This window comes from Naegleria fowleri (assembly GCF_008403515.1).
Source record: "Naegleria fowleri strain ATCC 30894 chromosome Unknown tig51, whole genome shotgun sequence".
Lineage (NCBI taxonomy): Eukaryota > Heterolobosea > Eutetramitea > Acrasida > Naegleriidae > Naegleria > Naegleria fowleri.
Genome location: NW_025407983.1, coordinates 512,831 through 537,822, shown reverse-complemented (window position 1 = coordinate 537,822; position 24,992 = coordinate 512,831). Strand labels below are relative to the sequence as shown.

Below are 24,992 nucleotides of genomic sequence, written 5' to 3'. Positions count from 1 at the left end.
CAAATAAATCGAAATTCCGAATATGGAACACCTCTTGCGTTCAAATTCAAGAATTAATCCTTTCGATCGTGGAGGTGTCTAGTGTTCATGAAAACAACAATTCCTCACCGATGCTTGTTCTACTCACCACCAATCCACCTTCAAAAAATTGCCTATATTCTTTCACAACTGGCATTGTGACACAACGGCGTCACTACCAATACGGCCATTGACAATTCCACCATGAGCAAAATCTTTGATTTCAACTCTGCATTTTCCTTCATAGTTCGGGTCCGATTGTAAATAAATTCTGAATTTAGAAAAGAAATAGATGAGTTGAATTCTTGGGTTTATGAGAATATTAACGACGGAGTTTATAAATGTGGATTTGCACAGACGCAATTGACCTATGAAGAAGCTTTTCATGCACTTTTTAAGGCGTTGCAACAAGTGGAAGATCGATTGTCACATCAACGATATTTAATTTCTGGTGTGAGACATTTGACAGAAGCAGATATTCGTTTGTTAGTGACCTTGTTGAGATTTGATGCAGTCTATTATACACATTTCAAGTGTAATTTGAAAACGTTGAGATTTGGATTTCCAAATTTGCATAATTACATGAAAGATGTTTTTCAATCCTTTGATGGAATTTTGAAATTGACCTTTGACGTGGAAAAAACCAAAAAACATTATTTTGGATCTCACCGAAAAATTAATCCGACTGGAATTGTTCCTTTGGGACCTGAATTAGATTTGGATTCTCCTCCTCAACACAGAGAGATGCTTTAGAGGATATTTCCACTTTAGTATTGTACATTCATACGATTTTTGACATATATTCATCGATCTCTGTAACGTTCTTTCAAGAACATATGTCCAATTCTGGTGTGGAGTACTTACATTGTTATACATCACCTTGTTCGACGAATGTGCGTTAAACAATTATTATTATTGTTTTCAATACACTGGTTTTGTTGTAATTGCCATAGTCTTCTACTTTGATACTTTGGCATCCATCCTTTTGCTACTTTTCTCACAGATTTTGCAATGTTGCTATTTTTCTCAACTAGCTCATGATCAAAGGAATAGAGAGAGCGTTGTCCTTACTTGAAAATTCCAAAACAATCATCACCAGATCCAAATATATATAATTCTCCAGTCAATTCATTCACACAAAAATCACCAGTAGCATAACATCTCAAGAATCGAAATGGTTGGACAGAATCGTTCTCATCATCCTTGTCACGTATTATTGCCTTTCCATCCTTCGAGAACACTTGACACATAAGTCGACCCACCATAATAATTCTTCCAGTACTTCGTTCCACATACATATAGATAGGACGGCGTAATCGATGAGAAGTTTCTGGAAGATAGGTACGAAGGGTGTTATGTAAACGAAAGGAGCCATCATGTTCTTTTCTCATCATGTAAACCTCTTGACGAATTAATGAAAGATGGATACCTCTTGTGTCTGTAGTGGACCACATGATTTTCACGCGTTCAAGAAGGTTTTCATTAGAAGATTCTTTGACAAGTGCATCGATCAAGCACTGCAAGTCCACTTTTAGCAACATTTGTGGCTGCTTGAATGTTTTCAGAATCAAAGCATCTCTTCCTGTTTTTGTACTCAAACAATAATTACTTTCAACGAGTAGATCATCAAAGATTGGAGAACTTTTTGCAATTAATTTTTTCAGTGTGAGATCAAATATCACGACACATTGATCATGAATCACAAGAAGGCAACGACAACTGTAGGATATATGCGCTGAGCTTGAAGAATAGTACATGGATGGAATTTCTCCAACACGCTCATATTTCAGAGAAAATGGTTTTAGAGGTGGCGTTCGGATTTTGTGCAGCAATTTCTTGAGGAGTGATTCAAAATGATCGACTTCATGAAGAAGACTTTCGCAAAAGTGCTTGTGTTTGGAAGTTCGAAGTGTCGGAAAATTCAATACAAAATGCAAAAGGTGAAACCTGGTCCTCTCCTTCTTTGAGTATTTGTTGAATGGTATTCAAGAATGATTTTTCTTTTCGAATTTCTGTTAGTAGAGTGAGTGAGTGATCACATTTTTCAAAAAAGAAATAACTGAATTACTAAACAACGATAGATCAACCATGAGCATCTCAGGCCTTGGAATCTTAGACCATAATAGAACCTGGCATCCATGTACCATCTCCTTTTGGAGCAATTATTCACTCAAACCCTTCCAACAACGACTATTATTTGCTCACCTACACAAAGCAGAAATCCTTAGAAATTTCGGAAAAGATTACCCTAATTGCCACATTTGCAATACCAAAGCCAACTGGGAACATGTATTCACCTCATGCACCATGTGTGGTCCGGAAATCAAATCATTATACACAAAATGGGACAACAGTTCCCTCAAATTCAATGCCCCTCTTATCAGACTTCCCTCAAACCATTCTCTCTCTTGTATTCCAATGGATTGGAATGGTAGTATCAAAGACGAACCTCTTCAACAATTAGACTTATCTCCCCCAGCTTTGACTGATTGGCTAAATGAAATATATCTCTCATTCGCTGCCTATGTTGGCAGTTGTTACAAAAACGCCACTTGGAACAGTTCAACTGTACTCAAGAAGGCTAGAGGATATATAATTAAACCCAAAACTGCAAAATTTGCAACTGCTTGGGAAACATTTAGCAGTCAGCTTGGCGAACTCAACTCCAACAACATCTACACCTCACACCTACACACCCATTAGACACACTATCGTCGGACAATTGAGTACCTATAATTTGTTTATTTTTCAATAAACCCATTCCTGTATTTTTCAAAAAAGAAATTCATAGGTAGAAGATGATGACAATGAAGATGCATTATTTAATCATGCAGTGTCTTCCCACCTATTGGTGATTGGGCAATATGCTTGTGTGACCTGTGAGAAATGAATATGTACTCTATTGATACAATAAAAACTGTCTCATGATAAAAAGATTGAATTGATCTGTTATGAAACATTTCAGTAATCGTATGTTCCTTCAATTCCCAATCAAAACCAGCCAATAAGTTAGACATGGCTTCCTTGAAATAATAATAGGTGCGTGTAAGTTTCTTCCAAACACCATTTTCTTTCACTTACCGGTAAGAAGTCTCCCAACTCTGTCAAGAGAAAAGGAGAGTATTGGTTCATTTCACACTACAAATTACCTCTAGAAAATGATAATAGAACAGAAGTTTACAAAACATCGCTTGATCAAGCCAATTCCCAAAGTCGTCGATAAGACCGGTAATCTCTAGTGATTCAAAAGTTTCTAAAAAAGGCTACAGCACTGCAGGTTCCCAAGTTGTCTCCAACCTCAGTACTGAAGCAGCTCGACGATGCTTAACTTCTCAAATCGGACGGGATGAGGTGCATTCATCGTGATATGGCCGTAGCCATTCAAATGCAATAAAAAACTGAATCAGAAAACTCTCAATTCTCGAGAGTCATGTTTTTGCCACACATTTCATTGTTCCCAATGGAAGAGAAACATCTAATTTCCATAATTTTCTGTTACTACCTGGATGCAATTCTTGCAAGTGATTGGGATGCTTCTCCTTGTATCGTTCGTAAATATCTTGCATGTCATTGATACAATGTTTCTTTAAATCCACAAATAAAGTTTTTTCAAGAATGTCGTTTGTGTCCAAATGTGTCTTGAATTGTTGAACCATTTTGTCTTTTTTTGGAAGGTTCAACTCGAGAGGTGAATTTTCATTGAGGTAATGATCCAAAATATGAAATGCCAGTTTTCTCCTTGACTCCACGTCATTCGTCGTTTCGTATCGTTCAATGTCATTGTAACAAAGAATATTTTCTGGACAGTAGGACTTTCTTGCAAAATCCAACAAGTGAGAACACATCTTCTTGTTGTGAAGAATGAGCTCGAGAGGAGTCACTTTCTGAGAGTCCTGTTCCGAATGAGAAGAAGGTTCCAAAGAGGATGATGATTTTTTGTAATCCTCACGAATGGCATAACACAATGGAAGGATCACACTCACCAAAACGTCCACAAGCGAATAGGACGAAATTATGGCACCTGACGGGAAAATGAATTCCAGCAACGTCACTAATGTGTGAAAATAATTTCATCAAGAGAGACCGAAATGCAATTAATAACCTTATAAGGAAAATTAAAACCTACCATAAATGTTAATTTGAGTCAAAGAAAAAACAATCAACAATATCACCTGAAAAATCACCAAAACAAATGTTTCCATTTTGAATCGCCAAGTATCCCTATCGGACAAGGCTCCCAATATCAAAACAACAATTTCCGCAATCATATAAACTGCAGCTTGAGAAATCATCAATATCACAGAATTGGTTCTTGAAATACATCCATGAGTGAACAAAAAAAGTCCTCCCTCTGGAACAATGATTCGATTTTCATTGTTTGGCCTTGTTGTTGGAGAATTCCTATAAATTCCTTCCTCAATGGAGCCCAACAACAACCACAATCCAATGGCACTCAAAATACAAGTCGAGTAGACAAGAATGGTAAATTTGTGGCTTGTGAAAAAGTGAAGAATTCGAATGCGTTCACGTTGTCGCTTATTGAGAGTAGAAATTTCTTCATTTGGAACAAATTTCAATTCAGGTGATGACGATGGTGGTGGAAGAGGTGAGATTGTGTTCTCAAGCTCATGAAGGGATGGATCCATTGAGTTTAGTGGTGTTGAAGATTGAGTGGAAGAGGGTGTTGGAGTTGTTGTGGCATCTTCCACTAACGGATTCATCCTTGGAGACACAAAAGATTGGTTTGGTGTGTCTTGGGTGACCTGACAAGTGACACTTGTAATGGTCGTCGTTGTTCTCATCGTTGTGGACAAAGTGGAACTCCTATTCATCATAGTCTTGATTAAATTCAATCGATACATGAAAAACAATCTCAACGATCGCAATAGTGTCGGCAATGAAAACAATGGCTGTGTAAGAAACCACGTCAATGAAAACAAGGCACACGGAAAGATCTTTCTTCCCACAAAAATTCGAATAGTCGAAATAAAGACAAACGCAACACTTGCACACAGTGTGGACAACATCATGGAACTACTTCTTGCTCGAACATGACCACTCTTTCTCTTGATGAAAATTCCAAAAGCGCCAACAACGGTCAACACGAGACTTGTGAACAAGATGACACTTGTCGAAAGTGGAGCGAGAAGAGTATCGGGACAGATGGAATATTCATAGTTAGGATGAGATTCGACACTGAGATTTGGATTGAAAAGAAGGAAGTGACAAGTCGTTCCGTTCACGAGATTGGTCTGATTGTTGACGGTCAAATTGAATTCCGTCAGAAATGAGGAAATTATCAACATGTCTCACAAAATCGTGTCGATGAAAGAAGAGGATGATGTTTCGTCAACGTGGACGAGATGAGAACTTGGGCTTAGTGAATGGGAAGACGACTGTCGTGGATTTTTTTGTCGTGTTTGTGTGTGCGTGAAAGAAAGTAATCACGTCAGACAGTCACATTTCAGATAACTATGACTTTTGTACCAAAAAAGTAAACAACTAACAAACTTGCCTTCGAAAGGTTAAATAAAGGTTTTGGCCTCTAATATATAAATTGAAATGATCGTAACAGGATCTTCCTGCTCTAAGAGCTTACGAGAACTCGGTTGCTTCAAAGAATATATAACCAACAGGTTGGCAATTGCATACATGGAATCAAGTTTATGATTATTATGTGTTAATAAGTTGGAGTGGTCATCTAAAATGAGACGATTGAACGTCCTTGTTGTTTTGAACACTTGGAGATGGAGCTTTATATCTTAAAGACCTTCATCTACTCTTCATCAGTTGTTTTAATAAACTAAAGAAGGAAGCAATATCTTCGAACGATTCTTTGATTCAAACATAAATGTGACTCTCACACTTTCAATCACAAACTAATGCTGTAATAAGCACTTCAGACTTTTAACTGTTGAAATTGTCATTTTCAAAATAGGAAATTCTAAATATTGCGTGTGAAAGCCTAAATTTCGTCCTTCCTAATTGGATTCCTTTTTAGAGCCGGTTAAGATCTATCTCTCTCCAAATTTTGGGCAAACACTTATTTTCTTTCGAGATAATTTCGAAATGAAATTTGTCTCTTGTTTGAGACAATTCACCACCTTGTCTGTTGTCAATGACAATCATTTGGCATTCCAAAACAAAAACCACCATAGCTTCGCACACACAATATCACCAGTTTCTGTTCATCAACCAAGAACATCACAACGTGCACACAAATCGATTTGTCAATCATTGAACCCGAAGAGCTGACGATTTTCCTTTTAAAGAAATCGCCCTCTCCCAACTTTGGAACCTATCACACAAGACTTATCATCTTCATAAAAGCACCAGTCGGACCGAGCAGAAATTCTGCAGAAGTGTGTCAGGTTCGTTTCAAAAAATGTTTTCATCTTCTTCACCACCAACCCCCACCACTACGACGACTACGACGCATCCACCACAACAACCACCACCACCACAAGTATTGGCATCTGTTTCTTCCTTTTCATCCTCATCGCCAATGAATTTTATGCAATTGTGGGTCGTCGCCACCGCCGCGGAGCTTGGAACAGAAGACAGCAACCCTCCCTGTTGTTGTTCCGTCGTCCGGAGCAATAACCCATTAAGCTTTCTCCAGGAGCAAGTGAGCTCGGAAAGGGAGAGTGGTGATTCTATGGGTCATCATCCCAAGAGGATGAATGAGGATGATCCTACTCATTCTTCTTGTTCATCTTCATCCTCGTTTCGGAGGAGAGGCTCTTCATCTTCTCCTTCGACCAACCAAACGTTCATGAAGAACACCAACAACAACACCAACAACACCAACAACACCAAGAACACCAACAACACCACCACTAACGAATTCAATGTTCAACAACCAGCCATTCCATCCAAACCTTCCTCTTCTGAAAACAACTTGGAAGAAGTCTATCCCCAATACTACCCCGACAACGACGACAACAATGTCGACAACACGTACGATCTTGAAACCAATCATCATCATCATCCTTCCTTGTTTGGAGTATCTACACAACCATCAAGCGGAACAAACTTCTCAGCACTCTCCAAGCGCAATCATAGTGGAAAGACTCATATCATTGATATTCATATGAGACCTGATTTTGAGAGAATTTTGGAGAATGATGTCGCTTTGCAATGTTTTCGAAATTTTGCAAATTCTCAACACGTGTTGGAATCGTTGGATTGTTTGGTCGATATCAAACGCTACAAAAAACTACTTTTGAAATTGTATCCTCAAATGAATTCAGAAATGGTGGCTGGAAGAAGATTTTCAACTTTTAGTAATCATTCTCAAGGAAGTAATAGTGGTATCATGACTACAACTCCTACGACTGTGAATTCTCCTGTTTCACCCTCTCATGGCAACAGTGTGAACTCGCCAACTTTTATGAATGCAAAGCACGGATCTTGCCATTCAAAAAGGTCCATCTTTAGCTCCTTTTTCTCAATTAGTTATACGAGTAGTAGTACAGAGAGAGAAATTGAAACCATCTCAACCTTGGATTCTCCAAAGGAGCTTCCATTCAACGATAATAATACTATCATTCCAGAGAATAAGGAAGAGTCCACAGAGACTCCCAAAAAGGGTTTTTCATTTAGGAGACTGTCATTAAGGAAAAAACCACCTCCAATTCTTGATCGAATAGATTCAAACACGGATCTTGTTGTCACAAGTGATGTGAAATCCCCTCAAAATGATCCATGGATTCATCGTGATAGTATCATTTCTGCTTTGGAATCTCATGACGACCCAAAACCAGGAACAGTTTCTCTTTTTGATGATGCCTCTTCTATCACAAGTTATGAAACCAGTAATTCCATTTCTGTTCGTTCACCATTATCCCTACTTCGATTTCCGTCCAATGACGACAAGGAACGGCAACTACAAGAAAAAGTCTATTACTGTGTGCTTCAAATGATTGACAATTATTTGAAGGATGGCGCTCCTTCTGGAATTAATGTGGATGGATCATCGAAACGACAAATTTTGAATAATGACAGTTTGGCGTCACTGAACCGATTCACACACGATCTTGACTTTATGACCAAATATAATCTTTTCAATCGAGTAGAGCTACAATTATTACTCCTTATTAAGGGAGACGTTTTACCTCGATTTGCCCAATCTGAAATGTGGCAGCAATTTGTGTTGCAAAATGGAAAACTGGCGGATTCTTGTTGTTACCCTGAAGATTTGCAAAAAGTGGAAAGACTCAAATATCGAAAAGCAGATTTCCTTAGAGAATATATCACAAACAAGGATCTTGAATTTAGTGAAATGGCAGCAGGAGATATGAGCTGTTTACAACACATGTTAGGATCGTCCGATTTAAGTGTCTTCTTCAGTAAGGGTCGTCAATTTGTTGACACGGAAGAGGTTGGGTTTGGAACATTCAATATGGCCAAGGTGGTTGGGTTTCTTCCTTTCCCTGCCGAAGTGGTTGTGAGTGCACAATGTTCTGCGTATGCCACAAAAAAGTTTCTCCCGACCACCAAATTCGATGAGAATTCGCAAGGAATTGAAACTCCCTTCCTCCCTCATGAATACGAACTGATCGATTTCTCAGATGATTCGAAGAAGCATATTTATCCCAGCTGGTTGACAAAGTTCAATGTAGCCTTTCCAAAACCATTTGGTATGAGAACTTGTTATGCAGCAGGTAAGTCATTTATGTCAGGTCTTTTTGTGTGACTATTCATTGCTTCATTGGTCATTTCTCCCATTGTCAAACCTTAATGTGAATGCAGGTTCTGTCTTCTTTGCCAATGGAAAGTACTTCTCCATTAATAAGGCAATTTTAAACGAAGACAAGTACCCAAGCTGCTACAATTATGTGAAAAAGAATGGAAAGATGGGCTCCAAAAAGACCACGAACAGCCTATTCATAAGCGTACACGTTACGACACCTGTGTCAAAAGATAGATGCCACAACACGCATTTAGCCATCATGAACGCAGGAGGATTTCTCAACATTCTTGCAGCAAAACTGTACAAACAAACTGTTGGAAAGGTGAGCGCTCAAGGTCAAAACAATACCATTCACGAGTTGAACGAATTAAAGAAAGACCGATACAAAAACATCGAAGATGGATACACAAGAGCCAAACAATATCTTTCTCTCACTCTTCAGAGAATGGGAAAGACATTGGGAGCAGACTGCCCCTTTCCGCAATCGTTTGAAAGACTCCAGCGATATGCCGATGTAAAGTGATATAATTACTTGCAACGATAACAAAATAACAATAGAAATCGAATGAAAGATCAAGACCTTCATTGAACTTGTAACGTCATAAGCGCAGTACACTTAAGCATTGGAAACTTGCATAATCTTGAAACCCCACCAGATAGCCCACAACCAACCAATCAAGAGCCAGGACAAGAACATTTGCAAAATACCAACAATTAAAGTGGAGGTCATCTTCTCCTTCTCTGAGGTAAGAATGGCAGCCAAAATGGTGCCGAAACCAGGGAAGAGGAAGTTGATGATCAAAATGATCATACCCATAGACTTTTCAACTTTTGGAGTGCTATCCTCAAGGAGACCCTATCGAATGAAAAAAAACCTTGTTAGCCTTTACGGGAACTATCTCTGTAGAACCTACCATTTTTAATGATTAAACTGAGTTGAGATATTTTTTTTGTGTGGCAAAAAACTTTTCTCCTCCAGCGCCCTTAAGAGCAGTGCACCGTAAAACATTACAACGCTTACCTCCAATGAAAAGTATGGGTGCAGTCAGGTCAAATTTGGGTAGGTGCAGAAACGAATTTCCTTTTCTCCTCTGCGAGCGAGATCTGTAAGTCGATACTATAGCGACAAATTTGTGTATACAAAGGACATAAAAGGGGGAGATTTCAAATGAAAATGAATAAACGATCCAACAGATGATGGGAGCGACAGATCTGTCGAATACATATATAAATTAATGACTGGAAATTGACAATTTAATAAAAAAAAGCAATCTAATTAGAAAACAACTAACAATACACCATACCGAATCTTGAGAGGTATTTTCAATCCTTCATTCTTAGAAATTGACGAGAGTCAGGCCAAGTCTAGTCTCTCGTAAAATTTCGCAACAGGTGTTGTGGAAACTCTTGTTCAAATACAAATTTGAAGTCTCAGTCAAGGAAGCTTGTAGTGCAACCAATTGTAGTAACCAAGTGAAATTCAAAGAAGAGATGACAAACAGGAGCCTTACAAATGACAACATGAGACTCTTTATGTTAAACAAAAGATGGAACGTCCTTATATTCACCTACCGCGATTTTTTTGGGCAATTTCCATTTACATTGAAGCAGATGTGTTACCTTGAAATGTAATGAACGACCTCATTGACCATGGTGCCAAGACGACAACCTTAATTCATTAATGAATGGTCAAAGCAGTACTCAACACCTTTCGTTCTTTCCATTTTGATGTGATCTTGCCTCTTTTCAAGAAACAAAAATTGTCCTGTAGGCTCAACCAGCCATACACTGTGAATCATGACCTCAGAGGATCACCACCACTCAGCAACGAAACACACCAACTCTAGGAAGAGTCTCGAATGTCAGCAGCACTCAACCGAAAAGCACAATCATGCCCTGAATACGTGTACTTCTTCAAAATTGGCCAATAATGCATTATTCAAACAAGCTTTTTGCGACGACGATGATGATGATGATGTACTCCGAAATATTCTAAATGAAACATCATCGGAATCATCCAAAGATTTTCTTTCAAAGATTACTCGGAATTGGATTTTATCCACCACATGTACAGCAATTTTACCCTATGCGGTTACAATTCAATTTTCAATGATGTTCCTTTTTAGTTTGAAATATCTGAGTTGGATATCAAGCCTAATACTTTTCAGCACCTTTGTTCTTGGACTTCCAATACTTTTCAAATATAGATCAATCACTAGCGGAGACAACACAGTGCCAACGGAAGAGATTTACAAACAGGAGAAAACTTTCATCAAGATAGCACTGGTGCTCTTTATCATTAGGTTCATTCTCTTACGGCAACACAAAATTCTCTTGATTCCTTACTTTTTCTTGTTTGTAATGCAAACAACCAAGTTCACAAGACATAGTGTGAAATGGTCGCTTGTCCCAACTTATATTGCATGTGTGCTTTTCGTGTTGGATTTTATTTGTAACATTTGTTGGCAAGGTTGGCATGACAATACGATACGAGTTTTGACGGAGGATGTGTCACTCATCATGGCAACTTTTCTTTTTGGATTTTCAACAATAACAACAGGTATAGATCTGAGAAGCAAAGTCAGGTCACTAGAACAAACAAGCAAACAATTGGAAGAAGCTTTAAATACGAAACAAACATTTTTGAGACACATTAGTCATGAATTTCGAACTCCATGTCTTTCTTCATTGGGAAGTGTTGAATTGTTGAAAGAGACCTCTCTCACGGATTATCAGAGAGATTTAGTGGAGACAATTGCATCAGCAGATGGAATTTTATTGAACCTCATTGAAGACATTTTAACTTTGGCGAAAATTGAACATGAAAAAAAGTTGGAAGAAAAAGAAGAAATTGTGGACACTTCGAAATATGTTCAAGAATTTAGTTTGGGACATTGTGTGAAAATGATTGGAAATATTATTAAGAGTTATTCAACACAATTTAATGTGAATGTTTTGGTCAAGATTGATGATGTGACCAAAGATATTGTAGTTCGAGCCAATCAAACAAGAATTCATCAAATTATTTCAAATTTAATGACCAATGCAGTGAAAGCATCAAAATCAGGAGATGATGTTGAATTGATTTGTGAAACGAATTGCAATGAAAAGAAATTGGTGAATGGAGTGATGGAACAAGATGTCATTTTCAAAGTGAAAGATCGAGGTGTTGGAATTCCAAAAGAGAAACAACAAGTCATCTTTGAACCCTTCTCTCAATTACACAATGTCAATGAATCGATTTATCCAAGCTCAGGACTTGGATTGAACACTGTCTTGCACAATGTCACTTCCATGAGAGGAACCATTCATTTGGAATCTGAGGTTGGAAAAGGTTCAGAATTCACAATCACACTACCACTTGAAATTGTTTCAATGACATCAGATAACTCACACCGTGAGAGGACAGAGTTAGAAGTAGATTGTTCCCTAAAAAACAACTCTCTGCTCAAGCGAATTATTTGAAATTGTTTGCATCTGCTGAACAAACCATTTCTTCCAAAAGTAATGCGAAGATCATTGTTGCAGATGACAATGCCATCAATAGGAAGGTCATCGTGAAACTCATTGAGAGTTTAGGATTTGATGCAGATGCCGTATGTGATGGAAAACAACTCATTGAGCATATTGATGGAAAAAGGCATAAATTGGTCATTACGGATATTGTAAGTACGACATTTAACGTTGTAGACAAATCGAGTTTCATTCAAAAATTTGATTGTTCAAATGAACGACATCTCAGAATATGCCAAATCTTAATGGAATTGAAGCTACACGAATTATAAGAGAGAGATTTAAGGACAAGATCAAAGTGGTGGCATTGACGGGAGATGCTCTTGCCTGCACTCCACAATCCTTACCACCCTCTTTGTTCGACTCAGTCATCGTCAAGCCCTGCCACAAAGCAACTTTAAAACAATGCATCGATTCAATTTCATTTGAGGATTAGTCACACATCACATATCTAACAAATTCATATCTTTAACTAATTTTATTATTATGAAGATGTAATCAAAAAGAAAGCTTTAGAACAATCCACCATAGGCTTCCTCGCAATCATAATCGAAACTGTCACAACATTCTTCTTCGTATGCTTGTTTGGCTTCCTTCTTGGCAACCTTCAAACATACACTTGCATTCTTGGAAACCATCTTTTGGAAGGACATTGAGATACCCTTCTTTTCCAGTTCATCTCGTTGCAATTTGGCTTGAGTGAGTAATTGCTCAATAATTCCATAATCGTCATGCTCCAAGACCTTTGTGTAGATGTCCTCAATAATTTTAGCTTCCTCGAGAGCTTTGTCTCTATTGTGTTCCTCAATGTACTTGTTGAATTGAGCTTGATGGTCGGCACCTTGCAAACAAGTTTTTTGCACAATGAATTCATTTCTCTCTCCTTGTTTTTCATATTGAGCCACAAGAGCAGGCAGTTCAGAAGCAGAGTTTGCAAATTTAGAATGGACATAGGTGAGAGTTTGTTCTTTCAATTGACCATTTTGCATGTCCACATATGAATATGTCACACTCAAGAGTGGAATGCCAACTCCTCTATTGAGGGCTTCAATCAACTCTGGTTGTGTCTTGAATGTCTGTTGAGGATTGTACACGAGTACTCCTTCTACAAATCTCAAATCACGACAATAGACACCTCCCAAGGTAAGACCGCTCACCAATGAAGTAAGATCATTCTTTTGATTGAAAGACTTGACACTGACTCCATTCAATCCAGTCACCTTAATATTGAACTGCTTTCCAATTTGGTATTGATACTTGCGGAGGGTTCTCTCGAAAGCCTCCTTTGCTCTCTCATCACAGTCTAAATAATAGTATTCGCCTTTACCAGATCGAGCAATGGATTGCAACCACTTCTCGTCATATTCAGCTCCCACACCAAATGAAGAAATGTGAATTTGATTTTCCAAATCGAACTCTTTCAATTTCTTCATCAGAGAAGCTCCAAAGACATTGACATCACATTCACCGACATTTGCCATACCATCACTGAAGAATGCCACCAATTTTGTTCCTGGAGCTGTGGATTGCTTCAACAAATCCACAGCATAGTGAATGGCATCTGCAATATTGGTACTTCCTTCGGTGCTAATGTTATCAATGGTTGCCATTTCAACAGTGGATTTCTTCTTTCCAGAAAAGACAGTAGAAGGACTGTCAGAATATTTCAACAAGTGGACAGTATCTTGATCATTCAAAAAGTTCTTGACTAATTCTTTGATCGCTGTTTTACACACACTCAGTTTGGTGCCTGTTTGATTGTTTGAAAGGCCTTCATCCATGGAACCACTCACATCGAGGACAATACAAACATTGACAGGAGTTGGAGCTCTCATGGAGGACTCTTGATCACGGTTTGGAAAATCACCAAAAAGTACTCTCAGAAGAAAGGGAATTTCGCATTGAATGCCAACATCTTCTCTAGGCAAATGACCAGCATCGATCTTGACATTCACGTTGACACTTTGTGGAACAACAGAGTTGAGTAACCCTTGAAACTTTTGCAATGCAGTTTGAGAGATTTTCATTTCGCAACGAGTGTTTTTAAAAGGTGTTGTGTGAGAGACGATTGCTGTTGTTTTTTTTGAGCTTGTGTTTTGGCTGTGGTTATTTAAAGAAATGTGGTTCGCTGGTTCACGCAGAGTTCATCTCTTTCGCTAGATTTACACGGACTCTTGTTCAAATACAAATTTGAAGTCTCTGTCAAGCTTGATTTCATCCTCCACAGGCAACCCAACAGTCGCGTGCACACTCTTTCTGAGCCAACTTTCAATGTTTGTTTCATTGCAAGAACCACAACACAACGACAATGAAAAGATTATTGAGAACCACTCCGTTTGGAGCGAACTGAACTTTTAAATTTTTTCCAAAAAATGCCTATTCACAGCTCTCCAAACCAGCCGGCTCAAGGACTGGAACACCAATCAAAGGAACGAAAGAGTGAGGTAGGACATCATGAAGACAACTCACCAAAACTCGCAGATATGGAAGGAATGGCTTCCCCACGAAGAGAAATTTCTCAACCTTGGCTTTCGGGACTTAAGGGAGAGAGAGGTAGCAATAAGGCTTTAACCGAAAGAAGTGAGGAGAGGAATGTGTTACCAACGCCAAACGGCGACCTACACAGCAAGCTGAACAGTACTGTTCATGAAAAGAGTAGTCTTGAGAGTGTACAAACTGAGTATGATGAATCAAATTCACCTCCCATGTCTTTCTCAAAAAACGGAACATCAAAGGACTTTAAAACTAAGCACCATGTAAGGATCGGAAGAGAAATTACATCATCACCAATGCAAAGCAACGACTCATTGGGGATGATCTCAAGAATTTACAATAACAATTATTCTCCCAATAGTAGCAATGAATTCCATGATGAAGAAAAACCTCAAAAGAGGCTTTTCCTAGGCAGGTCGTATTCATCATCAACTCAATATGATAAGCCTACGGCTCCTCCAAGCTCCTCTCCTTCATTTAACCAACAAAGGCAAACCAAAACATCCTCTTCAACAACAACCAATTCTTCAACCAATCTGTCTGGATCTCCCCTCCGCTTCGATTCCTATTTGTCCTCGAGTGTTAAATTGGTAAAACAAATGATGGAAAAGTATTCCCTTAATGAACTTGCTGCTCAACGAGTGGACGAATCATGTTTTATTGCAAATCTTGTGAAAGGAGGGGCAAGATCGCCATCCATGAATGAAAATAAGGGCGAAGAATACAGCAATCACTCGAGAAGCAATCCACAACCTTCTCCGCGGCAATATTCCTTCCACAATAATAATAGGATGGCTTCTCCAAGAACAGAGAGAGATGTACTATCGTATGTACACAAACAACAGAAAAGCACACCGGTTCAAGCAAGAGCAAATGGTAAGTAAGGAATTGCATTCAAACACTAGGTCTTCCTCACCCGTATTAGAATCACCAAAACGCTCCAATCAAACACCACCAGAAAAGAATAGATCTCAATCTCTCCTTGAGAAGCATAAATTGCAAGTTGAGGAATTGGACTTTCTCAATGAAAGCTCGTCTTCCTCTTCGGATGATGAATACAACAATCATGATGAGGAGAACAGCTCTAAACTTCCAGACCCAACAAAAAATCCAAGAGAATATTATGAATTCATGCTAGCCCAAGCTTTGGCCAAGAAGAATGAAAAGAAGGACCCCACATCCAATGAATACGAGAAAATGGCAGATTTAACATTTGAAGAGTCCTTAAGCACCCTCAAAAAGACATTAGATTCTGCCGAAAAACTAAAGGAAGAAAGCTTGACCTCTCACACTCAAAGAAGAAGAGTGTATGATTCACTGAAGAGAGGATTAGGTGCAAGACCTTTTGGTGGACAAGTAAGCGAAGTTGATGTAACACTCAGCTCGCCTCGTTCGCCTCGTTCACCATTAGCCCAGCAAGAACAACAAACATCACCAAATACCTCAAACACTTCAATCCAAAGCTCTCCCCAACCAGCATTTAAATTCGAAAATGACTCTAACTCAACAGATACGAAGCCAAGAAAAAAAGATTCAGCACTTGAAGTCTTTCAAAGGTTGTACACCATCAAAAAGCCTCCAGAGGAAGAAGTCGATGTTCCAAAATCTCCAAGAAGTTCAACAAGGTCCTCCTCTCCAGCCAATGACAGTTTTATAAACAGAATGAAATTGTGCGAGGAGGAAAGGCAGCAACGATTGGAAGACCTTAGATCCAAATTTAATGACAGCCTAAAAAAGGATATCAGCTTTTCTCCAAAAATTAATGAAAACTCAAAATCTATGCAAAGATCTGTGGAGTCCTTATTGAATTGGCAAAAAGAAAAAATTACTAGGCAAGAACAATTAATCAAAAACAAAAAAGAAAAAGAAATATCTAATGAATGTACATTCAGCCCTGAGCTTAGCCCTCGATCGCAAAAACTCGTTAAAAAGAAGGGTTCCATTCCAATAGCTCTAAGAGAATACTAATTGTTATTATGATACATAATTGACTACATATAAATTCCACCTGAGTCTGATTGTACATTATCATCCACTTTCATTTCTTTTTGTTCCTGCACGATTGTTCTCAAGTCCTCAATATCGTATTTAAATTCCTCCAATATTTCGTTAATTCCTTCGATCAATTCAGCATGATGTTGTTTAAACTTTTTTAAGTCATTTTGAAGCATGAGCAGCTTGGCTCCTCCCAACTCTTCTTCGTCACTATGATGAGTGTGTTGACATGTTTTCTCATCGTGATTACATTCTAATTTCTTCTTTTCTTCTTCACATGATTGTTCTATTTTTTGAATAGCGATGGTCTGAGGTGTTCGAAAATTCATTTGTCACACATAGGTTGCAAGAGTGACATGATTTTCAATTAGAACTACTATTCACAGATTTCAAAATACTCACAGTTTGTAGTTTGTCCCTTTCCAAATTTTGTAAATTATCAATCATGGTTGAAAATTTATCTTGGCCTAAATCTTTCAATTGTTGTTGCACGCCTCTTACATTTGCCGATATTTCTTGGAATTCTTGTGTCGTCGTTTCAATCACTCGTTGATATTTTAGAATTTCAATCTTGTCATTCGGATTTGCTTTGAAGGATTTAAACGAACTAACCCGTCCGTGCAATCAATTTGAATCGATCGTCATTTAATATCATCATCATCCACCACATGTTTTACACACCTTTCAAATTGCTTGTAAGCTAAAATCCGATCATTTTGCAAATCCACCACTTTTGAAACCAAAGTCAATACACACTCTTCTTTTGTTTGCATTTTTTTAAGCCTAAACAAAGAGCCTTCAATTCCTCCTCGACAGCATTGAGTCGATTTTCGGATCCTTTGACTTCCGAACACTTTCTCATCGTTCAATCTCCTTCATAATTATCTGGAACAAACATCTTCACCTCCTGAAATATGTTGAAGATAACGTTAGAATAAAGATGATGACGAGAGAGGGTCAATAGCCAAGCGCTTTAAGGCTGCAAATTCCTCCAACCATCATCACTCTCATCACTCTGGCAGCGGTAGCAATCAAAAAAACATCTCAACGCGAGTCTCTTCTCGAGAGGTGAATTTCACTTATTAACACAACACAAACACCACTCGGACACCAACCATCACGTTTGTGGGTTGCTGTGTTTTTTGTTGAAATTCATAGTGGCACCACTGTACTACCATTATCATCACTCTCCAACAACAACGTCATCACGCTGTGAGGATATCACCACCATCATCAATATTGATTGGTATAAAAACGCTCGTTACTGTTTTAATACTGTGGTATTGAAACCATACCAATATATAATATTATATATATTGTAATATTGGGAAACCAAAGTTACTGTTATCAACCAATTGGTAGCGCTGATAGGGTGAGGAGCTGCTGTGATTTTGATCATCATCATTGTCCAACCACACATTTTAACGGTTTTTTGATCATCATTGGCTCTTTCTCAAATTCAAGCCTTGAATTTCAAAGTAGGATTCAACGGGGGTTGATTCGGCTCAGAACTGTTGAATATACGAATTCTTGGTATTTACATGTATAAGTGTTGATTGCTGATGCTTCATTGCGGTAAATATTTACTCGTATCACAACCCTAGAATCATCACAACCAACGAATCCTCTCATCTCTCATGCTCTATCAACATCGTCAAGCCACCACCACATCAACTACGAACAAAACACCTCCACAATCACGTGGTGGCCACTCTCAACAACAATTGATTCCTCATACCAATCCGAATGCGATGGATACTACATGCTCATCTCCAACCATCTCCAGTGATAGCGGAAACAATGAAAGTCAGGATAGATCATCCTCCTCTCTGGAGAACAGTAGTGCATCTTCCTCTTCCAACCTCTTGATTACAGCCAGTGGTATTGATGGAAGTGAAGAAGATGGCTGCATGTTCCCGATTGAAGTTAATGATGACACCAATAATCAACAACAACAGCATCATCATCATTTTAGGAGATATAACAACAACAATATTTCGAGATCTAACAACAATGGTAACAGACCATCAAACAAGTCATCAAACCGATACTCGCCACGATATGGAAACAAACGGAACAATGGACCTAATGCCTCACTAAACAACAACAACAAACAATACACAAAGAGCCCAAGATCGAGATCTTACATTGATTTCGAGCAGTTCCAACAACAAAATCAGCAGTTATTTGAATCTCACGAACCTCGTCACAGATATGACTATTTGGTTATTATTGACTTTGAGGCCACCTGTGACACTGGCTTAAATCCAACAATCACGAGAGATAATCAAGAGATGATTGAATTTCCTTTCGTGGTCGTTGACTTATCAACAGCTGAAATTATTCACAAGGAACGCTATTATGTCAAGCCAACCATGACCACATCATTAACACCTTTTTGTGTGCAATTGACCGGAATAACAGACGAAATTTTACAAAAAGAAGGTATTTCTCTGGAGGCTGCTCTTCAAAATTTCCATTACTATATCAAAGACACCTTCTTAAACACAGGAAAAAGCTTTTGCATTCTGACTGACAGTGAATGGGACATTAAGGGGCTGTTAATCAGGGAAGCCAAAACAAAAGGCATTTTCTTCGAACCTTACTTTAGAACCTTCTATGATTTAAGAAAAGAGTATGTGAAGTGTTATCCCTACGCAATTGTGCGTGGTCTTAGATCAATGGTTGAACAATCACGAATTGATTTCATTGGTAGACACCATTCTGGCCTCTGTGACTGCTTTACTATTGCAGAAATTGTGAAGAAATTGTTAAACGATGGCCATATTTTCGACGAACCAGTTACTGTTTCAGAATATTATGATCCATTTAGGGATAATACTTTTGGTGAATTTATTCAATCTTACCGACCACTTTTAAACACTCAAGATTACTTGGAAATCGAAGCCTCTCTTTCTCCTAACAGAAGAAATCGAGCTCTCTCACAATCAATGAATTCTAGTCCAATGACTCCATCCAGTTACTCTTCTTCCGTTACTGCTGACAGTGCTCCACCAAATCTCGAGGAACGACGTGGAAGATCTCAAAGCATGGCACCACCTCTATCAAGGACATATGCTCTCTCTGATAAGAGTTCCACCAGCAGTTCTAGCAGCTCGTCTCCAAACGAAGACTTTTTTATCTCACAAAATGTATTATCCACAAGTAGCAATGACTTACTGAATTCCTCAACGATAGAAGAAGAGCAAACAGAGGTATTCTTGAATCCTCTCAGTGAAAATGCATCTAAGGAAAATACTCAACAATTTACCTCTTATTCAGCCAATTATAGAGGAAAGCATTTCCATAGCAGTTCTTCTCCTGATCAGTACAAGAAACGAAGTAATAACAAGAAATACTATTCGAAACGATCTATCTCATCGGCTTCCAATAGCCCTCCCCAACACTATTCATACCACTAACCTTTTCTCTTTTAAATTATTATTTAATTTATTAACATTCCATTTGTAAATATTGAAAATCTAACGTCTAACTAGGCCCTCTAAGTTTTAAATATACCTGTAAAAGCTATTATCCAAATAAGGATAATAAAACAAGAAATTTCCTATAATTTTCACATGACTCACACACTGTACTCGATCCTTTAATCTTCAACAATAATTTTATGATAATCATCGAATATCAAACAAATGTCATCAAAGGTCTCTGATGAAAAGCCCTCTCAATTCTCAGGAAGAGAAGTTGAAAAACAACCACACCAACATCCGCACGAACATGCGACTGCTGGATTGGAACATGTCATGATGAAAGAACCACAATACGACGATCCAGAATATTACAAAGGATCTGACAAGTTAAAGGGAAAGGTTGCATTGATCACTGGAGGTATGTTGTTTTGTTCATGAACCTTTTTATTATTAATTTCCAATTAAGGCGATTCTGGAATTGGCCGATCGATTTGTGTTCTCTTTGCTAGAGAAGGAGCAGACATTGCCATTGTTTATCTCGACAAGGAACAAAAAGACGCCGATATAACAAAGCAATTGGTGGAAAAAGAGGGTCGAAAATGTCTTCTCATTCCTGGTGATGTCACTTCATCTTCATTCTGTAAAGAAGCAGTGGAAAAAACAGTTAAAGAATTGAAACATTTGGACGTTTTGGTAAATCATGCAGGAACTCAACACGTTCAAGAAGATTTTACTCAAATTAGTGATGAACAAATTGAAAAGACTTTTCGAACTAATATATTTGCATACATGTATATGGCACGAGAAGCTTTGCATTACTTACCTGATCACACAGGAGTCATTATTAACACATCGAGTGTGACCGCGTATAAGGGTAAATCGACTTTGATTGATTATTCATCTACTAAGGGAGCAAATACGACATTTACAAAATCGTTGGCGTTGAGTCTTGCTGACAGAGGAATTAGAGGTGAGTATATTTCAATTCGTCGATCATAATGACGGTGATTTAAATCCTTTTTGTCGAAAATAATAATGCATTGTGAAAATCTAGTTAATTGTGTTGCTCCTGGACCAATTTGGACTCCATTGATACCAAGGTTTGTAGTGTCACGTCAAAACACAATCCCCATACCTAAATTTTAAACAATTTTGCTAATTTTTCACAACAGTACCTTTTCAAAGGAAATGGTTGAGCAATTCGGAAAATCTACTCCCATGAAACGTGCTGGACAGGTATGTTTTTTGCAGATTTCGCATGTGATACCATCTTTATCAACTATTTAAAAGCCTTTTGAGGTCGCCACAGCGTACGTCTATTTAGCAAGCAAAGATTCATCCTACGTAACTGGTCAAACGATTCATGTCAATGGTGGAGAAATTGTGGAGTGAAGCAGGACTGAGGGTTTTGTTAAATTGATTTTTTTTATTCAACCAATCGATCCTTAATAAATAAAATGTAGTGATAGCAAATATGACTAGTGACATCATTTAGTTGCAACATGGAAACACTTTTCCTCTATTCAATACTTGATTCTTGTCAATTGCTTTCTTAATTGTCCTCATTACTTCAACTGCTGCTGGGCTGTGTTCAATGGAGAGTCCATCTTGCTTTCCAATTCCAACTCCATGTTCTCCAGAGCATGTTCCTTCAAGCTGGATTGCTCTCTTTACCAATTTGTCATTGAATTGCAAAATTGCTTCCAATTCTTGTTTGTTACTTTCTAGATAGGGAATCATAAAGTGGAAGTTTCCATCAGCAACATGACCTACTATGGCAGGAGGAAGTGTGAAATTGCCTTCTTTTGTTTGCTTTTCATTGAACTCAACAATTTCCTTTTCGCTGACTTCAATTATTTCTGCAAGCTTGCTAATTGGAACACAAACATCGGTGACATATAATTTTACGTCTCCTTTCTTTCCTTCTTTCAATCTAAAAGCGGCATAGTAGACATTTCTTCTTGCGTGCCAGACTTCTTTTTGCTCATTTTCATCAGTAGTTGCAAGATATCCATATCCATTGTGTTTTTGAGCAATTTCTTGAACAATGGTAGATGACACTTTGAGGGAGGCTTCATCAGAGCCATGGAATTCAAAAAATAAAGTTGGCTTGATCTCATAGGTCCTGTTGAACAGCTTATTCACAGCCAAAATACCATATTTGTTAATTAATTCACATCTAGCCATTTGAGAGACACCTCTCGATTTGATTTCAATCACAGTCTTTGCAGCCTCGCTAATGGTATTAAAAATGACACGGCTTGCCAAGACCTTGCTTGGTTTTGCAACAACTTTAAGAGTTGCCTCAACAATAATTCCTAACAATCCCTCACTTCCAATGAAAAGATGTGTCAAATCAAATCCAGTGCTGCTCTTAAGAGCACGTGACTTGGTTGTGATAATTGTGCCTTTCTCATCTGGTAAAACTACCTTCAGTTGAATGACATTTTCACGAATAGTTCCATGAGCAATAGAGAGTGTACCTGATGCTCCAGTTGACAATTGGCCTCCAATGCTACTGTCTGAGCCTGGATCGACTGCAAACATTAATCCTTTTTTTTCCAAATATTCATTCAATTCTGACTTTTTGATGCCTGCTTGGACCTGCACTTGCAAATCCTCTTCATAGAGATGAACCACTGAACGCATTAATCTCATATTAATAGCAACACCTCCTTCATAGGGTACAGCACTACCCTCAAGTCCTGTTAATGTACCTTGTGCAACAATAGGAATTCTTTCATTGACACAAAGCGCCATAATATTCGACACTTCTTCATTACTTGTTGGAAAGACAACAACATCAGCTTGTCCTCTATGGAAATGTGAAGCATCCATGGTATATTTTTCAACAGTTATTGTTTGATTGACATCCTTGGGTCCAAATTTTGTGCTAAATAATCTTGATTGATCACCTCCCAAAATATTCAAAATAATATCATAATGTTTGGATGTAAATGTTGAATAAGGAACGGTGGTTGTGGTACCTGAATATTCCGTTGCAGCGTTTGATGATGCTTTTAAATTTTCATTGATGATGGCTGCTTCATAGGAAGGCTTCTCTAATTGTTGTTTATATTCTTGAATTTGCAAAGTCTGATACACCACCACTGCCAATAAAACTACCACTAAAGCCTTTCCGATCATCTTTTTTCAAAAAGCTTTCTGTCGTGATTGTATTTTTTTCGATTAAATTGAATTGAAGAGTCTATTTTTGGAAATTTCAAAATATTTAATTCAAGGTAATCATTTGCATATATATTAAATTCAAAACTAGTTTGCAAGGAAGATGAGGGACACCCTTATTCCTTTTACAAGTTCTTCAAATTCATCATGTGGTTCACCAATTCACATGCGATAATGAACTCGATTTTCAAAAGGTTCATCAAATTAATTTTCAAAAAAAAATTCTCCAATTCTTTAGAGAGAACATTTTTCAGATTTTCCATATCGGGAGATCAAAATCATTGATTGCCTATCTTGATCTTTGAATATTTTTCAGAGAGATGGTTTTTAAAACACTATTGAAGAATTTTGCTCAAAAAGTTTCGGGCATCGGAGCAAGTAGTTCGGGCAATGGAGGTTATTCCCGTGAAATGGAAATGAAATTTGAAGCGATTGAGTTAAATCAATTTCCAACGAAGGTAGTCAAGTTTAGTTCGCAATACAATGACACTGGAGTACCACTGGATGATGACACTGTTGCCATTCCTGCCTGGGCTGCTAAGAATGTTTGCAAAGGAATTTCCTCATATCCTCATTATGGAGATAGGTATGTTTTAGAAGAATTTAGAAAATTGTGTGTCATTCCAAATTTGTATCGTGCAATCTTTGTTGTTGATGTTTGATCAAAATTCAGCGGTTCTGCATGGTGTCCTGCTAGTATGAATGGAAATGAGTGGATTGTTGTAGAATATGAAACTCCAGTATTGGTCACTGAAGTACATGTCTATGAGGTTTTAGGATGTGGATCAACTTCGAAAATTTCTGCGTTAGTTTATGAAGAAGAAAATGTTTCGTCTTCAGAGGAATGGATTGTGTTATGGGAAGATTCAAATGTTGTCACATCCTCGACAGGAGCTACAACAAGGGACTTTAATCCTGCATTGAGGAATTGTGCTCTTACTAAGAGAATTAGAGTTGATTTACATATCACAAATGCCTGGAGTGAGATTGACACAATTAAACTGGTGGGACTATTCGAACCAGTGAAACCAGTCATGTCGACATTGGGAGAGGAGTACTCGTTGCTATTGACAAAGGCAACCGAAATGAATACATATTCAGATGTAACTCTTTCTCTTAAGAGTGACACTTCAAAACAAATACCAGCTCATAAGGGGCTCTTGGCTTCACGATCTTCCTATTGGAACCTATTACTTACTGAATGTGGAGATTCATTGGAATTAGATTATAAGGTGTCATTTGACTCATTGTATCAAGGTGTTTTATTCTGCTATAGTAATTATTGTACCATTACAGAAGATAATTTGTTTGAAATTTTAGAATTGGCTCAGATCTGGAAATTGGAAGCACTCACACAGTTTTGTAAAGAAAGCTTAGCCATTATGCTTTCTCCAGCCAACGTTTTGGACTTCTACAAGAAAACAAAAGAACGTAATGCATCTCCACTGACAAATCAAATTATATCGGTTATGGCAAAACATTCAGATAGACTGAAATATGTGAATTATGAATCAGTTTTTACTCCTGATGACTTGAATACCTTAAAGAAATTAATCAAACAAAAATAATCAATCAATCGATAATCGAATAAATTATTAAATTAAATTAATTTACAAATTAATTAATGTACAATCATTCATGGCGAGGTATTTGATAATGTGAGA

At 37.9% G+C, this 24,992-nt stretch overlaps 13 protein-coding genes across 13 annotated transcripts; 7 read left to right on the top strand and 6 right to left on the bottom strand.

Annotated features, from left to right (window-relative positions):
• Window positions 1-222: 222 nt before the first annotated feature.
• Window positions 223-771, top strand: FDP41_006330 (uncharacterized protein; the record flags this gene model as incomplete). Its single annotated transcript, XM_044709954.1, has 2 exons — window positions 223-270; window positions 376-771. The coding sequence occupies 2 exons, from the start codon at window positions 223-225 to the stop codon at window positions 769-771; spliced, it is 444 nt and encodes a 147-aa protein (XP_044559569.1).
• Window positions 772-1,085: 314 nt separating this feature from the next.
• On the bottom strand, window positions 1,086-1,559 carry FDP41_006329 (uncharacterized protein; the record flags this gene model as incomplete). Its single annotated transcript, XM_044709952.1, has 1 exon — window positions 1,086-1,559. The coding sequence occupies one exon, from the start codon at window positions 1,557-1,559 to the stop codon at window positions 1,086-1,088; it is 474 nt and encodes a 157-aa protein (XP_044559568.1).
• A 1,887-nt stretch (window positions 1,560-3,446) lies between these two features.
• Window positions 3,447-4,820, bottom strand: FDP41_006328 (uncharacterized protein; the record flags this gene model as incomplete). The annotated part of the gene is made up of 2 exons (XM_044709951.1): window positions 3,447-4,069; window positions 4,145-4,820. 2 exons carry the CDS (start codon window positions 4,818-4,820, stop codon window positions 3,447-3,449), a joined length of 1,299 nt encoding a protein of 432 aa, XP_044559567.1.
• Window positions 4,821-6,403: 1,583 nt separating this feature from the next.
• Window positions 6,404-9,236, top strand: FDP41_006327 (uncharacterized protein; the record flags this gene model as incomplete). Its single annotated transcript, XM_044709950.1, has 2 exons — window positions 6,404-8,684; window positions 8,773-9,236. The coding sequence occupies 2 exons, from the start codon at window positions 6,404-6,406 to the stop codon at window positions 9,234-9,236; spliced, it is 2,745 nt and encodes a 914-aa protein (XP_044559566.1).
• A 93-nt stretch (window positions 9,237-9,329) lies between these two features.
• On the bottom strand, window positions 9,330-9,630 carry FDP41_006326 (uncharacterized protein; the record flags this gene model as incomplete). The annotated part of the gene is made up of 2 exons (XM_044709949.1): window positions 9,330-9,569; window positions 9,628-9,630. The coding sequence occupies 2 exons, from the start codon at window positions 9,628-9,630 to the stop codon at window positions 9,330-9,332; spliced, it is 243 nt and encodes an 80-aa protein (XP_044559565.1).
• An 880-nt stretch (window positions 9,631-10,510) lies between these two features.
• On the top strand, window positions 10,511-12,662 carry FDP41_006325 (uncharacterized protein; the record flags this gene model as incomplete). The annotated part of the gene is made up of 3 exons (XM_044709948.1): window positions 10,511-12,047; window positions 12,116-12,378; window positions 12,456-12,662. The coding sequence occupies 3 exons, from the start codon at window positions 10,511-10,513 to the stop codon at window positions 12,660-12,662; spliced, it is 2,007 nt and encodes a 668-aa protein (XP_044559564.1).
• Window positions 12,663-12,738: 76 nt separating this feature from the next.
• Window positions 12,739-14,253, bottom strand: FDP41_006324 (uncharacterized protein; the record flags this gene model as incomplete). Its single annotated transcript, XM_044709947.1, has 1 exon — window positions 12,739-14,253. The coding sequence occupies one exon, from the start codon at window positions 14,251-14,253 to the stop codon at window positions 12,739-12,741; it is 1,515 nt and encodes a 504-aa protein (XP_044559563.1).
• Window positions 14,254-14,598: 345 nt separating this feature from the next.
• FDP41_006323 (uncharacterized protein) lies at window positions 14,599-16,687 on the top strand (the record flags this gene model as incomplete). Its single annotated transcript, XM_044709946.1, has 2 exons — window positions 14,599-15,595; window positions 15,645-16,687. The coding sequence occupies 2 exons, from the start codon at window positions 14,599-14,601 to the stop codon at window positions 16,685-16,687; spliced, it is 2,040 nt and encodes a 679-aa protein (XP_044559562.1).
• Window positions 16,688-16,710: 23 nt separating this feature from the next.
• On the bottom strand, window positions 16,711-17,487 carry FDP41_006322 (uncharacterized protein; the record flags this gene model as incomplete). The annotated part of the gene is made up of 3 exons (XM_044709945.1): window positions 16,711-17,022; window positions 17,117-17,321; window positions 17,396-17,487. The coding sequence occupies 3 exons, from the start codon at window positions 17,485-17,487 to the stop codon at window positions 16,711-16,713; spliced, it is 609 nt and encodes a 202-aa protein (XP_044559561.1).
• Window positions 17,488-18,351: 864 nt separating this feature from the next.
• On the top strand, window positions 18,352-20,136 carry FDP41_006321 (uncharacterized protein; the record flags this gene model as incomplete). Its single annotated transcript, XM_044709944.1, has 1 exon — window positions 18,352-20,136. One exon carries the CDS (start codon window positions 18,352-18,354, stop codon window positions 20,134-20,136), a length of 1,785 nt encoding a protein of 594 aa, XP_044559560.1.
• Window positions 20,137-20,364: 228 nt separating this feature from the next.
• Window positions 20,365-21,534, top strand: FDP41_006320 (uncharacterized protein; the record flags this gene model as incomplete). The annotated part of the gene is made up of 5 exons (XM_044709943.1): window positions 20,365-20,560; window positions 20,609-21,112; window positions 21,197-21,242; window positions 21,315-21,378; window positions 21,433-21,534. 5 exons carry the CDS (start codon window positions 20,365-20,367, stop codon window positions 21,532-21,534), a joined length of 912 nt encoding a protein of 303 aa, XP_044559559.1.
• A 99-nt stretch (window positions 21,535-21,633) lies between these two features.
• FDP41_006319 (uncharacterized protein) lies at window positions 21,634-23,289 on the bottom strand (the record flags this gene model as incomplete). The annotated part of the gene is made up of 1 exon (XM_044709941.1): window positions 21,634-23,289. The coding sequence occupies one exon, from the start codon at window positions 23,287-23,289 to the stop codon at window positions 21,634-21,636; it is 1,656 nt and encodes a 551-aa protein (XP_044559558.1).
• Window positions 23,290-23,648: 359 nt separating this feature from the next.
• FDP41_006318 (uncharacterized protein) lies at window positions 23,649-24,896 on the top strand (the record flags this gene model as incomplete). The annotated part of the gene is made up of 2 exons (XM_044709940.1): window positions 23,649-23,914; window positions 24,002-24,896. The coding sequence occupies 2 exons, from the start codon at window positions 23,649-23,651 to the stop codon at window positions 24,894-24,896; spliced, it is 1,161 nt and encodes a 386-aa protein (XP_044559557.1).
• Between the last annotated feature and the right edge of the window lie 96 nt (window positions 24,897-24,992).